Source organism: Paralichthys olivaceus, chromosome 21 (assembly GCF_024713975.1).
Source record: "Paralichthys olivaceus isolate ysfri-2021 chromosome 21, ASM2471397v2, whole genome shotgun sequence".
Taxonomy (NCBI): Eukaryota; Metazoa; Chordata; class Actinopteri; order Pleuronectiformes; family Paralichthyidae; genus Paralichthys; species Paralichthys olivaceus.
The window spans coordinates 14,924,731-14,940,427 of NC_091113.1; the positions used below are offsets into that span (position 1 = coordinate 14,924,731).

General features: G+C 41.6%; 2 protein-coding genes across 3 annotated transcripts in view; one reads left to right on the plus strand and one right to left on the minus strand.

Annotated features, from left to right (window-relative positions):
- Window positions 1-11,744, plus strand: unc13d (unc-13 homolog D (C. elegans)). Its single transcript, XM_020083528.2, has 34 exons — window positions 1-188; window positions 962-982; window positions 1,182-1,238; window positions 1,317-1,373; window positions 1,493-1,600; window positions 1,695-1,754; window positions 1,878-1,944; window positions 2,446-2,626; window positions 2,696-2,740; window positions 2,829-2,900; window positions 2,983-3,052; window positions 3,420-3,524; window positions 3,696-3,788; window positions 3,880-3,980; window positions 4,247-4,364; window positions 4,757-4,878; window positions 4,984-5,074; window positions 5,160-5,216; window positions 5,323-5,420; window positions 5,994-6,045; window positions 6,400-6,530; window positions 7,428-7,545; window positions 7,622-7,774; window positions 7,870-7,965; window positions 8,051-8,257; window positions 8,377-8,451; window positions 8,535-8,614; window positions 8,771-8,885; window positions 9,319-9,390; window positions 9,545-9,628; window positions 9,711-9,831; window positions 10,093-10,216; window positions 10,345-10,565; window positions 11,200-11,744. The coding sequence occupies exons 1-34, from the start codon at window positions 129-131 to the stop codon at window positions 11,313-11,315; spliced, it is 3,348 nt and encodes a 1,115-aa protein (XP_019939087.2). The 5' UTR covers window positions 1-128; the 3' UTR covers window positions 11,316-11,744.
- Window positions 11,332-15,697, minus strand: part of unk (unk zinc finger) — a 9,277-nt gene continuing 4,911 nt past the window's right edge. Inside the window, exons 11-15 of one of the 2 annotated variants that reach the window (XM_069517571.1) lie at window positions 15,529-15,630; window positions 15,223-15,408; window positions 14,958-15,139; window positions 13,754-14,014; window positions 11,332-13,205 (exon numbers count right to left, since the gene is read on the minus strand). In XM_069517571.1, coding sequence (XP_069373672.1) covers window positions 13,050-13,205; window positions 13,754-14,014; window positions 14,958-15,139; window positions 15,223-15,408; window positions 15,529-15,630 — 887 coding nt within the window. In that variant the 3' untranslated portion in view covers window positions 11,332-13,049. Of the gene's footprint in view, window positions 13,206-13,753; window positions 14,015-14,953; window positions 15,140-15,222; window positions 15,409-15,528; window positions 15,631-15,697 lie in introns of both variants that reach the window. The other variant, XR_011239721.1, reaches the window with a different exon arrangement.

A 15,697-nucleotide genomic window follows, 5' to 3' on the forward strand; every position in this document is an offset into this window, starting at 1 on the left:
GTGACAGTTCATCAAAACCCATCTCATACGCAGCTTCCCTATCACACACACACACACATTCACACAGAAAGAGAAAGAGCACATCAGTTAACCAGGCAGGATTCTGGTTATCATTTATTTGCATCATCATGTCAGGTCGAAGTGGGAACACCAGCATGGAAGACAAACTGCTGCAAACACCTGAACAGGTATGGACCACAACTCACTGGAGCATATTGACGTCATTTTGGCTCTCGTCTATAGTTACGAACCACAGAGTGGACTTGGTGATGGCCAAACTAATGATTCCGTATAATGCTGCTTTGTAGGGCTACCTGTTTCTTTAGTTTCTGTCTTTACCATTTTAACACCATTTTTATCTAAATTATTTACTTGGTGAAACCAGAAAAAAAAAGTCAAATGAGTCACAACAGTGTTTAAAAATGGCACCCATACCCTGAATCATACTGTCCACATGGCTATTTTCAAATACTGTGACTATGATTCATCATTGTTTTGAATGTCTGCTTGGATTAGATGACGTAGATGGAATCATTATGGTACTATATGTACTATGCTATTTTTATAGGAGATTCTGATCTGAAAGATTATTTGAGACATACTGTATGTATCTTTTCATAGGCTGGTGTCATTACTTCTATATGCAAAGACATGAACAGTTGTGTGTGTGTATGTGTAAGGTGGGTAGAAGTTTATTTGCATATTGGTGGAAGTTTATTTGCATATTCATATAGAGAATGGGTTATTAGTGTTTTCTTTTTATCTCACTGTCACCTCCAAGTCAGATCAGTAATAGAGGAAGTCCCTAACAGAGGCCTAGAGATTTTAAGTTTGGTAAATAAATGGGTCTAAAGCTAAAAACCTTTCAATACCAGTTTCTTTCAGTTTTATTGGAACAAACTGTTTTTTTTGACTTGATAACAAGAATTCCTGCATTAATGTATTATCCACTGTTTTACAGGAACATGGGGTGAAAAAACAGGTAAAAGGCATCATCGAAATGTATCTGGGTTCATCCATCTAACAGTTGTTGGGGCATATCAGTCACACTTCATGTCGTGGATTTACTGATTTGCAGTTCTAATGGAGAACAAAATGTTTTGCTGTGTGGAAATGTATGGAACTCCATGGCTACAAACAGTAAAACTACATTCATGCTCATTTGTGTGGTTTTTCGTCAGGTTTCACCGGCCCATGTACGTAAACTGGGGTTGACGAGGAAATTGCGCGACAGGAGGGTAGGCGACGCAGTGTGACATTGACATACCTCAAATTGTGATATGATAGCAGAAGCATGAACAAGTTTCTCCCTTTAGGATCTTAAGGAAGACGAGAACCCAGAAGAGAAAGCACGAAGACACAAGGAGCTGGAGGTATCATCAGAAAAGATTTTATCTCAATAGTAACTTTCTGGTGAAAGCTAAATAGATTATATAGTATAGGTTTCTCATAAAAGATTATTGTCCATGAAAGCTCTCACTCTTTTTTAAAGCTGAAGCCTCTATATAAGGAGCTGTTGTACACCATCGCCCATAAGATGGGTAAACCTTCGTCAACTGAGGTCTTCACTGATAGCCAACTTCAAGATTACGTAAAGGAGGTAGGAGTTTCACACATACATAACATAATCCATCCTTTTGTTGTTCTTTGTGGTGTATGACTGATTACCCAGACCGTTGTTTTCCGTCTATCAGGCTTTCACTATGACAGACGAAGAGCACAATACTCTAAGGGAAAAAGTGCAGAGAGCAGAGGTGAGAAATGAAGTCAGCATCATTGTTCCAGTGAATAATGCACCTTTGGAGCGCCCCAATATTTTAAGTAACTTTGTACTTTCTTCCATTCATCTGTGACAAAAACCTGTCTGATTTTTACAGCCCCCAGTTTACTGCCTGATGGCCACTGTAAAGGAAGCAAAGGGAATCCTGGGAAAAGATGTCAGTGGTGAGTTGATGTGTTTCCACTGTTGACGAGACAACTGATTCTCTTCAAAGATGGGGGGACCGGCACTCGACTGAATTCTCCCTTTTTAGCCACACTGGCATCGTGTCTCCAGGGATGGCAGTTTCATTAAGTGGATTAGTTTGTTTTTATTTTATTTTTTTATTTTATTCTATTGCTGTGTTGACTGAGCCATTTTGAGAATGAATTGGTGTGAGAGTGAACTGTGATTTAAGTGTACTTGCTCTTTCACTTTGGCTGAGACCAAATGGGTTTCACTACCTTGATTGATACGATGAGCTGTGTTCAAGTAACGTGTTGTTTGCAAAGTAGACATTTCCACATATCCCTTACTTTCACTTCACCCAAGTGTGGTCTTTGATCTTTAGCGTGCTATGTCTTGAAGTATAGTCTCTTGGTATCTCTGGACCGTGGAATAATGTGATGTTACACGTCACCTTGCTCCATTGAGTCTACAACAGAACTGTGGTGTGTTTTGAACAGGTTTTAGTGACCCATACTGCCTGCTGACCATACTGGAGGATGACCAAGAGCACCGCACACGTCTGTCCAGAGCCAAACCCAGTAAAGCAGTTGTAAAGGATGCTACATCCGGAGACAGAATTTACCAGACAGACATCAAGAAGCAGACCCTGAACCCCATCTGGAACCAAACCTTCATACTGTGAGTCGGAATTCAGATTCATATCAGAAGAGGCATACTGACAGTTGCATAACTTTTGTTCTTTTTTAGAGAGTTTGACGACACTGTTGGGGCCAACTTCCACCTCGAGATGTGGTGAGAAAAACAATACACAGCTCTGCTCTTCTGCTTCACGATAATCTTGTTCATTAAGTTCATCTTCGTTGTATCTCCTCTATTTCAGGGATAAGGATGAAGATGTGTCACTCTCTCAGAAATTGGAGGATATCAAATCTAATTTTAATAGTTTAAGGAGGTACTATGCTCTCTCTGTGACTCATACACAGTTTTAACAGTTAACCATGCAGGGCTGAACATTTCTAACTCTACCTGTTTAGGATGATCAAGGAGGCCAAAAAGGAGAAAGGCACAGATGACTTTTTGGGAAACGTTGTCCTAAAACTACAGGTTATAGTTTGTGTTCTCATTTCATAATTGCTATTTTACTCCTGACTTGTCTTTCCAGTCTGATACTAAAAATCACTAGAGTTTCACTAGATGACATACAATTCTATATTGAGAGAAATTAAACTCCATATTGAGTGAAATGGCAGGAGAGTTGTCTTCATTTTATGCTAGTGAAGTAAAATAACATCACTGAGTTAAATATTAACATTTGATACAGTTGAAATCCACAAATCCACAATTAGAGTACATTTTACCCTATTTAGACCGGGACCGAATGTTGTCATTTTCTGGCTTAAAATTAGATTACATTTGAGTAAAATTTACTTTCATAACTTTCTAATGTGTCCATGTGTCCACATTACTGTAGGATCTCCACTGTACTGAAGATAACTGGTACATACTGGAGCCCAGAACAGATACGCACCCTGATCGCGGCCAGTGCCACCTGAATCTCAAGTTCATCCATAAAGCGGTGAAAACTTCTTTTCTGATTCTACTCATCCTGTAACACTTAGTTTATTCTTGATATAGTTTACATGTATTCATGAGAGTATATATATAAGCTCTAGTCTGCAGTAAAATCTGCTCTGTCATGGTGAAATTGACCCATGTTGAGACTGGGCATGTCTTGTGTGACTGACAGAGAGATGGGACGCTGAGTGCTGGCCGTAGCGCTTATATCAACTACTGTGGGATCCTGCAGCAGTTTGTTCAAGCTTACATCTCCAAGCAACAGGTAAACGAGAAGCTGACTCTCACCCCTTCTTTAACTATTTAAATACATTCTCTCCTCTTAAATCCTCTCTTCTTGTGTCGTCTCTCTTCAGAGTTCTGCTCCGTGGAAAGGGGAGTTGTGTGGGGAGGCTCAGACTCTCCTCGAGCTGTATGCGACGGAGAATGACCTCTCCCCTTTTCTTCAGGACCTGGCGTAAGCACCATGTTAACACCCAGCAGATTTGAACATAGGACCAAGTCTGTCTTATCATTCTTATGTGCTTGTTGGTGTGTGATTTTTCAATAGTATCATTTATCAGCTGTTAGTGGAATCATATCATGATGATATGAAAATACCATATCACTGTTTCCCAAGGCTCTGCTGGCCAAGGGAATTATTCAACGTTATCTTTAAATACAGATCTGTGGTTGTTGACTTTCTGTTCTGAGTAACGTCCTGGATGTGTGTGACTCTGACAGGAAGTGGGTCACGTACAGTAATTTGTATCAGAGCCTGGAGGTGGACTCGTCTGTGCTGTTCCATCAGCTCACCAGTATAGAATACCACTGGCATCAGCAGCAGCTGCCCTACCAGCAGGTACGATGCACCTAACCCTGAATGAGCTCTACCTCAACTAGCTGCTAAATGAACATGCAACATAAAATGATGCTTATATGTCATAATTTCAATAATAATAGTCCAGTAAGTGTTTAGTCATGTCAAGTCCTTTTGTTTTAAGAACTCCTAAAATGAGATTTCAAATGCTCATACTTATAACCGAGCATATTAAAGCTATGATATTACAATTTAGGTAAAGAATCTTAATACTGTTGCTCTCTGCCCAAAACTACCTCGTCATTTCTTTATCAGGATTAGACTTGGATTAGAATTGGTTGGGTTCTTGTTGGTAGATTTGCTTTCGGTTGCTGGTAAAATGAAACCAGGAGCTTGTATCTAAAGATGAATAACATTTTGTTGTCTGTGAACAGAAACAGGAACTTGGAGACTCTCTTCATGGTTTCCTGCAGTACGGACTCTGTCTAGTGGCCAAATACAGAGACATCTTCCCCCCAACACCCAGTGCTACTCCGAAACTACACACACTGCTCAGGTACAGCCTGTCATATATGTTCATATGTTTATAGTATTGATGACAAGAATGTTGTAATGACAGGCATAGATGATGCAGTACATGAATGTGCTTTTTTTCCTTTAGAATCTTGGTCCAGATATGTAAGACTCAGGCGTTTCAAAAACTGAACCCGGCTCAGTTTGAGTTGCATGATGAGGTCATCGATGCCATACAGGTCAGTAGTCATTTTTATGAGGTCATTGCATACTGCATGCATATAATCAGGCCTTAATAACTTGTCATATATCTTTTAACTCCAGAATGGTACACAGGAGTGGTTTACCATCAAAAAGGGTTTGCATCAGCCAATGACTAAGGTAAAGACATCATGTAAACCTCAAACGATGTACCAGGAGCAGAGTTGATGCTTATCCGATATCTCTTATTTATGACTTGTTGTCTTTGCACCGCCCTGACATGCAGGACCTGTCAGAGACTGTGGCTGCCCTCTCCAAACTGATCGGGGAGGTGCAGGAAGACATTAAACATAACAAAGACGTCTGGAACAGGGTATTTGTTAGGTAAGGTGGGACCAGTGGAACTTTGTCATGATATATTTGACCCGCTAAACGCAGGCCTCACTAATTACATGAGTAATATTCTGCATCATGTAAGCTTGGTGCAGGGCCTTAGCATTAGCACTTTTTGTAACAATGTTACAAAGTCCTTCAAAAGAGAATAAAACAATAACATTTAAAATAAAAGACATTTAAGAATACCAGAAGACGACTATCAACTGATTCAAGATGGCACTTAGGCTCATAGGGAGTTAGTTAATTCTTGATATACACAGGGGCTTGGTGATATAACACTTTGAAAGTAATCAATCGAATCTTAAAATCAATGTGAAAACAAACAGGAAGCCAGTACAGCGAGGCTAGAATCTTTGTTATGTGGCTATGTTCTCTGCATTAGTAAGCAGAGCTGCAGCATTTTGTACTAACTGAGGGCGATGCAGGGAGGCCACAGTAATACCCGTTTAGAGGTTATTACAAAAATCATCAGAGTAGCAGAACAAACTGCATCAGGAATATTTTTTACTTTTGTAATAATATTATAATAATAATACGTTTTTTTTTCTCCCCGTCGTTTAGTGCCGTGCAAGTGGATGTGTTCACTGTTATCTATCAGAGGTTTGACTCCCTGGTAAGTTCTCAATAGCTCTTTAAATTTAGATTTCTTCACAAACATGACATGCAATGATGGACATTACTTTGCATGAAATGTTTGGCACTTCTCAGTCTATTTTTGCACCATTCTGATTTGCACTAGTCACATCCCCTCTATCATGTGCCTTTTGGTTTTATGTCACTATAGTACTTAATATTTTGCGTAGGTATATGTTTGATCTACACCAGGAATTTGAGAGAATCAGCATTCCAATCCTGTCTATGTCCTGTGCATATGGCAGAAATGAAATGAAATAAGTTGACTTATTACTCATACTTGCATCAGCTCATCACATTTTTCCTCTCCTCTCCTCTCCTCTCTTCTCCACAGCTGGCAAAAGAAGTGAAGGAAACCTTGTCACTGATGGATAGTCAGATTGAGCAGCCTCTGGCCAACAGTCTGTTCCCGGTTTACCTGAGCCTGCAGGCCATCCACAAAGACAAGGCATTCTTACAGAAAAGGTCAGACATCATACTCAAAACACATTAGCATCTTTTCTTTGTCAGACGTACTCCACCACATCACTATCAGATGAGCTGCAGCACCACTTCATTGTCACCCACCGGTCATGGTCCAAATGTGTTCATTAGAGATGATTCTAAAGTAAGTCATAGAAATGTTAAGTATTGTTCCCCTTTTGAGTGCCTTGTCAGTGTCTAGATACAAAACATACAGCGCATCTCCACTTCCTGTCATTTTACTAGAGTGAAGCTGAAATCTCTCAGATACGGGTACCAGCAACAAGTACTTTTGACTTCATTTGAAATCAGTAATAATTGTGGAGCGAAACCACAGTATCAAGATCCCAGGAGTTTTCTGGAAGCTGGTGAAAGGAGAACTCAGGAAGCAGCTACTGTCTTATGCAGAATATTTTAATGTAGTCTTAATGCATCAAGGAGACAAGAAGGTGGAACAATATACAAACGCTAACACAGTAACACCCCCAAGTCTGAAGATGTCTCCTCCAGCCTCCCCATATATCTTCCTCTACCTGCAACACCCATTCTAACAGCACATCAATGAATGGCTAGAATGTATATGTACTCATTTTGTGACGATGGTAAACACGACCCCCTGAAGGCAGCAACATGCTAAATCGACTAGGGAGGCACGGATTGAGGGAATCAGGGATGTGCCAAATGAGTGCAGGAAGTGGGGATCTGATATGAGGAAAGGTTTTTTAAACCAAAGTCTGTTTTGTCAAATTAGCTCCACAGTCCCCCCCATATCACAACATTAAAAGTAAACTGTATGTGCCCCCAAGATACAACTACATACAGGAAGAACACCACTGACCTTACTCCTAAAAAAACTGTGTGAGATGGAACAGATGAGGAGGAGTTTGTCTGTTGTTTCAGGGGATTACTGGAGCTGACAAACTTCCATGAGAACTTCAGCAAAGCTCTGCCTTACTGGCTCAACCAGGCATATAGCAAAACTCAAGACAGGGTGGAACGGGCTGTGCAGGTGGACCAGGTACAGTAACACTTTTGATGCAGTACAATTATTAGAATTCATCATGTCATTATACTGTATGTTTTCAATTCCTCAGCTCCAGCCCCTCCAGTCTGGTTCAGTGCCAATAAAACACAGTTCCTCAGCAGTGGACCTGGTGGCATGTGTCCAGCCTATCTGCCAGCTGTGGGAGCAGCTCTCCTGGCCTGACCCTGAGGAGGCCTTTATGCTCATGGTCAAGCTCACTGAGGTACATAATAGTTCCATTCACATGCTATATTAATCACATCATCGGAGTATGGGAACTCAGGCAGATGACACTCTTTGCCCTTGGTGTGTTTCCAGGATGTCTGTAAGATTGTCGTAAACTACTGTTGCCTCCTGAAGGAGAGGGTCAAGGTGCTGTCTAAGAACTCCGATCATGGCAGTGCTATAAATATGGTAAACGCAGACAAAGAGAGAAGAATAGAAATATTTCAAAAGCTACATAATACACAAGAATCTTAAATCCCTGCTGTCCCTGCAGTTGTGTGTGGTAGTGAACGACTTGGAGCACCTAAGGTCTGTCCTGACCAGACTTCCTTCACAGCTGAACTGGGCAGGGCTTCGGGATCGCACGCAAAATGTCATAGGTGAAAGCCAGTTCCACAACACACTGCCCTCGCAGCTTCAGCAGGCACAGAGCATCCTCAGCCGAGAGATCCGCTCTGCTCTGGACACTCTCGGGAAAAAGGTGTGTATACGTGATATTGCTTAAATGTAAAGTATCAAGGAAAGGAATGGTAATCAATCAATCATCTGTCTATCAGCTGAGACATATAACATCACCTCTTTGTCTGTATGTCTCACAAGCTGAATACCGACATTGAGACTCATGTCAGGAAAATGTCAACCAGGCAACGGATTCCCTCCAAATCCACAGAGGATGTAAGAGACAATCGCAGCCAGTTTAGCACTAATATTGTTGTCTGTAGCGTTTGCTCCATATCCAGTCCTCTCGTCCGTTTTAGGCAGCAGCCCCTCTGATGCGCTATCTGGAACAAGAGCTGCACTACATGAATGAAAACCTGGTCACAGAGAACTTCAACAGGTACATGGCTCGATTATCACCAGGCTACATCCGAATTCTTGTCTTTCGTCATGAGCTCTGATGGATCCATGACTTGTCTATGTGGGATTTAATCCAGTTTCTGTCACTCGACATCAGCTCGTGAAATGTTGTCACTGTTTTTACTCCTGCTCCCAGTCTTCTGACTCCCCTTTGGAATAACTCGGTGAAGATCCTCTACCAGGTGGCTACTCAGCATCCACAACAAGAAGGGCTGATGGTGTTCTGCCAGAGACTGCTGTATACTCTGCAGGTTGGTCTCTGGCCACGTGGTTGACTATAAGAGCAAAATACTCCTTTTACAGTCGACTGTCACATACATGTGTGAATTCAGACCATAGACTGAAAATAGATGGACGACCTGTCAGCAGAAGGGGAAGTCAAATCCTCTTGATCGCCCCCTGGTGGCTGGCTGCAGTATAAGTCATAAACTGTGCCTCCTCCATGTTAACTGACGGGACATGGACCCACCTAAAAAGTCAAAGTACATGTTAATTACATTTTTTGGATGGTTTCTGTCAGTTTAGGAAGATATTATCATACTGATGCCTGTTAAAGTGCTGATTTTTTACTTTTCCACTAAGTTTGGTTTTAATTATTTGATGCTATAAAATGGCGTCTTGTTTATTTTAAGAATCCTCCCCCCCCCGACACAGCTTACGATTGATGTGTTCTATATATTTCAGTGCCTAGAGCAGTGCTTCCATGCTGAGGGAAACGGACTCCCTCTGAAATCACTTCACTCAGATGAGTACAAGGTGAGAAACTGCAGATACAGCAGAGGACGGTTTTAATTTATTTGACTAATGTAGGATTAGTCACACTTTCTCCATTAGAACAAATTGGGGAAAGTGGTGAGTACTGTAATGAACACACACAATTTACAATAAATTATCTCTCCTCTCTGTACAGACTCTCAAAGCTCACCTGACTCACAACTCTCTGAGCAGCCAGGAGCTCATGCAGAAGTTCCTCGATAGAAAGATAAAGGAGCAGGTGAGAAGGTCGACTGCTGTAAATGTGTAAACTCGTGTGAGTCCTTTGCTATAAGGCTTCTGTTTCCTCTGTACGATGACAGAACGTGTACAGTGGAGAGAAATACGGTGCAGTCACCCTCCTCACATCCTACAGGAGATCGGACCAGAGACTTAGAGTTGAGGTGTTGAATGCTGTAAACCTCTTACCAATGGACTCTAATGGTAAGACCATAGAAAACAACAATCACAGCCACATACATTACAAAAACTAGAGTAAAGCGTATACCCTATATGGGTCAGTTCCCTAAATGTATCTTTATCAGCAAGACCCATGAATTATTTGTTAAAGTGAAAATCCCCTGATCTGCTCCTTTACCCGCATCCACGCCAAATTTAAATGGGTTCTTTCTTGGCCCATGTCCCATCCTCCTACTGAATTCCTTCAGAATTCATGCCATAGTTTTCCATGTGACCTTTTTCCAGGTTTTAGTGATCCATTTGTGCAGCTGTGTCTGGAGCCTCGCCACATCTTTCCTGAGGTTGAGCCTCGCTGCACTCAGATCAAAAGCTGTGACCTCAACCCCCTTTTTGACGAGGCCTTCGAATTGTAAGTTACAGGCCATTAACGTCAGTATTCTTTCTCGGGTCTTGGCTTTTGACTCTCATAGTCAATCTGTGGCCTTGATATGTTTTTGACCTCCTTCATCTCCACCCCTTCTCTGTTTTATATCATAGTCTGGTTTCCCTGGATCAGTGCCAGGCTCCAGGGGCTTGCCTGGTGGTGACCGTTCTGGACCATGACACCTTAAAGGCGGACGACTTTGAAGGCGAGGCCTTCCTGGGACTCAAGGTCATACCGGGAGTTGGTGGAGCAAGGGAGGGAGATGGACTCAACGCACGGCCGGACAGCCCCCCTGCTCAGATACGCCTACCTCTGATCCATCCTAAACCTAATGGTATGATCTATCAGTTGGTTTAGACCAGTCTAGCAGCTTTTAATTTAACTTCCTTTTTTCAGGGGGCAATAGGGCAAAAAAGAATCTGAGTCCCTATGAAATGTCTCTACTTTCACTGTGGTGAAATTGTATTTGGTCACAAATTAGTGGGATTTGATTAAACACATGGAAAACTCAACACAAGTACACAACTTTATATTACTATAATGGCACCCAGTAAAGTGTATAGCTCCACCAAGGCCCAATAATCCCATTATGAAACCACATTTACATTTATTAGATCTAGATCTTTAGTTGGATCTGCACCAAATTTGAAACACTCAAAAAATATCAGGCCCCTGATCAAGACCGATTTTTTCTTTTTATCAAGATCCATTAATTGTTCTCGGAAAATTGATTAAAAAATGGTGAAAAACACATTAGCTTGCAATGTTAAAGGAAGTGGTTCTACTTCCTGATCCAGATCCAATATCTAATTGTTTCTATCCTGACCAATACCACATCCTTCCATCATCCATCCAGAAATAATAGACAAACAAAATGTGGATGTATACTGTGACAATCCAACTATGATCGAAATCCAGTTTAGTTGTTGCAGACAACAATGTGTTTCTTTTTTTCCTATATTTTCCAGAAGACAGCATTCTGAGGCTACTGGAGTCCAGGAAGGGAGAACGCGAGGCTCAGGCCTTCGTGAAGAAGCGAAGACAGAGAGAGAAACAGTCTCAGGAAGGGACGGAACAGAAATAAATACTGAAACAAGCTCTTCCTCCAAAAATATACAATTTGTTTTTAATGATCTGTACCAAAAACAAAAAAGATCCACTCAGATGGAAACACTGGTGTTGGATGAATTGTGTGTTGGTTAATACCAAAGACCATCACAGTGATCATGAACATGTTCACACCTGCATATAAACCATACAAGCCTTCATACATCTGTTTGCTTCCCAATGCTTTGCCTTATCAGTGCAAAAGATAAGTATGACATCATTGAACTGTATATGACTACATTTGACAAATGTAATGTCAAAGATTACTACAAATGTAAAAATTGGCAGAGAACTCTGTCCAAACATAGCAAAGAGGCTGGTAAAAAAAAAAGACAGAATGTGTATGTTTGCGTTAACATGAAAAATATTTGAAGTAAAAATTAAAATGATGTAATTTCAAAGACTACACAAGTTGACTGAGTACATTTGCCTTGATTGTGTTAACATACTTTCCTCTTCCAGTCTATGTAGAACACTGGAGAAAACCTGAGTGCTTTAAAAGGGGCCATCTGTTGGAAACTTCAACAAACATTACTAATTCTTTAAATAACTTTCCATTATTTAACAGTAATTTTAAATAATTTGTTTGCTAAAATAACTATTGAAAAATACAAAATTAAACTTATACTAGACGCGCTACCAGCAGACTGGTATGGCCCCTTTTTGGCTGTAGCATTATTGGATTACTGTTGGGATGAAACTAAATATAACTAAATGTAACTTTAACTATTTTCAGTCAGACCTGTTGATTTTGTTAAGACAGCTCATCACCCTTCGAACATCTGAATAAAAACCTGCCGTGTTCCGTCCATTAATAGAGTTCTGGGTTCTTTGATTTAGGATGTCGACACACAGCACAGTGGACCAGCCTGACACCACCAGACCACCAAGCCCAACTTAAGCTGCTTTTAGACATCAACTCTGGAGAATTGCAGACATTCTCTGGAGTTCATGTCTGAAACAGCTATGGTCCCACCTCACCCATTAGTAACTCCTCATATATCTCATTCATGGACAGCATGTGTTGTAAGTGGGTGGACTCTGGTCGAATCTACTCATTGCTGTGGAGGACTGGGGATTTAAGATTTATGAAAACTGTGGATTATTACGAGGGAGAGCCCAAAATGTTCAGTTTTCATTTGAAATGTTTCGGAGCTTTTCAATTGCCAACATACAAACAAATGCCATTGACCTTTGTTGAAGTAAGGTGACTGCGACCATGTTTAAACCTCAGCAGATCACACTGGAACTATCCAGACTGAGGGAGAAGACTGTTTTCTGTATGTTTAGGGTGAGATCATGCTTTAATATATCAGAATATGATTAAGAACTATGTGTGTATATGATTCATAGTTAGGGTTAGTGAAGAAATAACAGGAGGACAAATCAAGGACGGGTTAAGAACAGTGTTGCTGGTCAAGAGCATTAACTAGTAAATTGTACTGGTGTTTCATGGGTAACACTGAAGTAATTATTAATTCTAAATTCCACTTTAAGAGCTTTTGCTTTGTTACCAGCGCTCACTAAACTGGTCATTCATCAGTAAAAGTCATCTTAAAAATACAAAACCAGATCAGGGTTGGGAGTTGTCACCATGTTATAAAAACGACCTCAACGTAATTCTGAATGGTGGCTGAGAGCCAAGGCTGGTATCTGTGGAATCAGGACTGACTGGTCTGTTAATCGGCGGTGGTCCGACTGGGTTGTGAGGTCAAGAGAGCTGCGGCTCCAGGGTCTGTTCGGGGCAGAGCGGGCATTCTGTCGAGGCAGAGCAGCTCTCGCACTGTAGTCCATGGCCGCAGGGCAGGGACACCGAGCCCGGCTCGCCACACGTCACACAGCACTGCCTTTGCTTCCTGTACACCACCTGGAAACACAGGGATGGAAAGTGGATGAGTCAGAGGAAATCACATGATGTTCACAGATATCTTCTGAGCAGGAAAAAAAAACGAGATTGGAATAAAGGGAACAATTTGAAAAAAGGCTGCAGGGAAAGGGGGATGATTAAAAAAACAAATTAAACTAGTATGAAACAGAGGAGAAAAGGTCAGCAACCAAGGTGATACATCTTAAAAAGACAATTCATAGATGATTAGCAGAAAGCACTTTTATGGACCAACCAACACCTTAAGAATAAAAGCTTTCTATTCTATTTTATTCACACTATTATGGTTATTTCATAACCATGAGCCAATTTCAGACATGAACGTTCAGGTAAGTGGTTGCGTCTGGGTAGAGGTCTTGAATCTACATTGGCATCTTCCACATGTATGGCAATTCATTTCCATGCTGAAATTATTTTTTGTTTTGTTTTGCGTAAATTGTGTGTCGACATAACCACAGCCAATCCACATTCGGCTCACTCGGACATTATCGAGAGTTGTTCTCTCTGTTGACTGAGGTATGTAATCCCACCTGTTCTACAGCGTGTAAGCAGCTACAGAGTTGAGCCTGCAAACTGAGGACTGACTCCAAGGGCAGTCTATGTAGTAGCTGGAGTTGGTGAAGTGCTAGATGGGGGTTGTCTCCGCTCCTTAAGCTCTCCAGCGCCTCCTGCAGGAGAGTAGCCTGCCTCTGTGCCTCCTCCTCAGCTTGCCTGGCTCTCTCCGCCTCCATGGCTAATCGTGCTGCATGGGCACGAGACTCCTCTGCATCCGCCTTCAGTGCAGCCCATGACTACAAGACATTAAGCAGAGCAAAAAGTGTTCATTAAAAAAACAGCTGATGTCCATGAGTGTGATTAAGATGCAATTAAGAATCCCTCTTTTGACTCATTTCAATTTCAGGATATGTTGTATACATTGAAGAAGTATTGAAAAATCCCTGTATACATGGTCATAACAGCATCCAGTATTCATAACATCTGTGTGCAGTTGTCTTATTTTTTCAAGAGTCAGTCTGTATATTCTGTACCAACAAAGAATGAAACCTAGAGTTGAAATGCCACAGTATCCCAGTTCCTAGATCTCATTTTCCAGTGGTCAAAAAACCCACTAACATCTGGCTTTTGTCAGCAATTAGAATGGATACAATCAACATTCACTCCCGGGTCAAATAACTCTGCAATAGACATTTTTTTTTATCGGCTCCAGCTCTGATTGGCAGTGATGGAAACATTTTTCTTTGATTGGCAAGACAGCAAGCTTCTCAGTTTCTGGTGCGTCTGTGATGTCAAATGTGACTCACCAGGGAACAAAAACAAACTCCTCTACTGGCAATGGGAAAGGAGTTTATCTAATACCTGCTAATTTTGAGGTAAAAGAGGTATATGACCCCATTTACACCTGGTATTGTTATCTGATTCGAAGTAGTCAGCACTAGGTTCAGGTCTGAATGCACCCACATGTGTTCTGAGATCCGCTGACTGACACCACAGGAGAAGCATGTGGCTAAATTCTTTCTGCTTCACAGAAATGTGGATACCAGATGTTAATACCAGTACGAACAGGACCTATCAGATACTACTAAGAGCTTATCCAGGTTTCTTAAACCAGAATAAGATGTTTACACATAACCATGATATTCCCCCCAAAAATCTGATTGTATCTGAGATACTAGTGTGCATGTACACACACTTCATGTCACAGACCCATGCACACATGCCCCACTACCTACCTACCTGAGCTGTGTGTCTCCAACTGTGACCCCACTGCTTCAGTGCCCTGTGAGCCTCCTCCAGCTCCTGTTTGAGCCGGGCGGTCTCTGCACAGGGCCCAGAGGGCAGCAGGGTGGGGGGTGTACCGGGGGAGCCCTGCCCTGATGGAAAGTGCTCCCAGATGTTAGTGCTCATACCGTTCAAACCTAGAAAATAACAGAATAAATATTATCAAAAACACCTCATCACTCACTGCACCATGTGATGTCTTGGATCAAATTCCACTAACCTAAAGAGCTATGAGACGGCCCAAGGAAGGAGCTCTCTGATTGGCTAGGTTGTGACAGGTGAGAAGAAAAGAAGGGTGATGCATGTGTCCTGATTGGAGGGGACGGTGAGGGGGAACTGAACGGAGCTGAGCTGCTGAAGGATCCTGGGATGTTGACTGGGGCGGAACTCTGGAGCTGGCTGCCTCCTACAAAAGCAAATACACAAATTGTTACTTCTATGGTTGTGTGTGTGTGTTTGTGTGTGTGTGTGTGTTGCTTCATATTAAAGTGCTGTGTAGTTCTATGAGTTTGTGTCTTTGAAATACCCAGCATCACTCCCACACTGGGCAGAGTAGAGCTGCTTTCCAACCTCCTCTCCAACGCCGACACACCAAAATCATTCAAGTCAAGATCATCCAGGGCGGACTCTATCAAACACACATATCATATACACTTTATATAAACATATTGCAGTAATTTTAAATGTTCACTGAC